This window comes from Sphaeroforma arctica (assembly GCF_001186125.1).
Source record: "Sphaeroforma arctica JP610 unplaced genomic scaffold supercont1.5131, whole genome shotgun sequence".
Taxonomy (NCBI): Eukaryota; class Ichthyosporea; order Ichthyophonida; genus Sphaeroforma; species Sphaeroforma arctica.
Window position 1 is genome coordinate 1 of NW_014035427.1, and position 2077 is coordinate 2077.

The 2077-nt window shown below is 42.0% G+C and overlaps 1 protein-coding gene across 1 annotated transcript; it reads right to left on the reverse strand.

The window, feature by feature from the left end:
- Window positions 1-742: 742 nt before the first annotated feature.
- Window positions 743-928, reverse strand: SARC_14810 (hypothetical protein; the record flags this gene model as incomplete). The annotated part of the gene is made up of 1 exon (XM_014291058.1): window positions 743-928. A coding segment is annotated over one exon (186 nt), but the record flags the coding sequence as incomplete, so codon positions are not given.
- Between the last annotated feature and the right edge of the window lie 1149 nt (window positions 929-2077).

Sequence of the window (2077 nt, forward strand, 5' to 3'; positions counted from 1 at the left end):
GTGTGTGTGTGTGTATGGCATGTATTCACACCACTCCATTGCGGTGGATAGCTAAACAGCACACATACACACTGTGAGTGCGCATGACTCTGTGCACACACGCACACACCAACGCGTGATAACCCCATCGACACCCCCTCGTTTAACAGGTTCTAGTTACCATGTATTACGTCGTTGTTGTGTGTGTAGGTAAGGAAGTTAAGTGGCGCTACTAGCTGGCCCTCTCTCTACCACACATTGTTTCCCATGCCTCAGCCCGCGTGCCTAATCTCTTTTGTGTGCACGTGGTGATGGTTGTAGTATACACTGACATGGAGGGGCGTGTATGTGTGCTATATCAACTATACCCTAAACACCTAAACCCTAAAGCCTATAACCATTCACCCAACACTTCTATTCATATACACACCCTTATCTATTTTATGGATATACGAGACACACCCTCATCTACTTAATAAATACATATATACTTGTCTACATTACACACACCCACCCTTATCTACCTAATAAATAGACATATACCTGTCTACTTGTATACACATACACACCCGTCTACCTTCTCTACCATTGCACATCAACCAATACACACACATATATAGTGGTCTAATTATATACACATACACGCCCAATCACCTTCTCTACCATCGCTCATGGGCAACCAACAAATCCGCATACATGTACATGCACTCGTATACACACACACTCCCCCACTTTCACCCTTCCGACTTCTTCTCTCTCTCTCTCACTTACCTTCCAGATCGTTATACCGTGCAATATCCCTCCTGAGTGTGCGGATGATAATGATGGCGACGATACCAGACAGGAACAGCACAATCAACAGACTATTGAGCATGGATAGCCAATGTACACGCGCATCCGACATGGACAGATACATATCCCACCGAGACGCCCAGGGAATGTCACTCTTCTGCAATTACCAGCCGAACAAAGCAAGGAGAGTGTAGGTATGAATGGTGTTGAATAGGTACACAACTGTATATGTTAACGACTTGGAAAGGTGTGTAAAATATGTTTGTGGGTGGGTATGTGTATGTGATTGGATCTGGAATGGGCAGATACATATCTTACTGCGAGATTGATATATTGTATGTATATGTATATATATAAATATATATAGATCTATATATCGGTATATCTATATATATATATTCATATACATATATATACATGTATATATATACATATATATATGTATATATATATATATATTTATATATATATACATATACATATATATATACACGTATAGCATGCGTCCACAATTTCCATGCGACTTTACTAGTTTCATGCCCTTCTTGTATGCCTGCCTTGCCTTTCAGTTCCCTCTCGTACAGACACCCCAGTACTCTCTCTCTCGACACTTCTCTCCGTACCATATTGCACAGTTCCTATGCGTAGTAGACATATACTTGCAACCAATACATACCTCCCATGCGACTGAGTAGGTCCAATTGATGGTTGTTTTGGCATCTTTCTTTATCTCCTTATGTACCAGCTTCCTCGTGGTGAGCAGACATTTGCCGTCCGTGACCTTGAGGATATCTTCGTGTATGCTGCGATCCCAAATACATACAAACAACTCGATTAAATTGGGATAATTTCAGTTTTTTGTTTTGGGGTTGGCTTTAGATATTTGTATCTCATCGCTCCGATTCGGCTACAGGCCACTGTGACTCCTCATGACCGTCTTCACGGGCAATGTCAGTCAAAAAAAGTTCGTACTTAAAACTTTAAACCTCGGTGTCAACCCGCCCAACAGGGATGGCATCATGTTATAAGAATTGTGGGATGGATCCACGGGTATTACATTAAGTTCAGTATATGTCGATATCTTTACGTTACACGAAGTTAGTTGCAGTGTAGTAGGCATCGTACCAAGTTGACGTGACATGCTGTGGCGCGGCAGTACAAGGCCTGTATAGCAACACCTACACCTTGGCTAGGTACAAACAGCGGTGATTGGTATTGTATCTGTGTCGTTAGTCCGTCTATAGGTATATTATATGGTACACTATCCGGGAAGGGAGACCAAAATACGCCAAGGGAGTTGATCAAC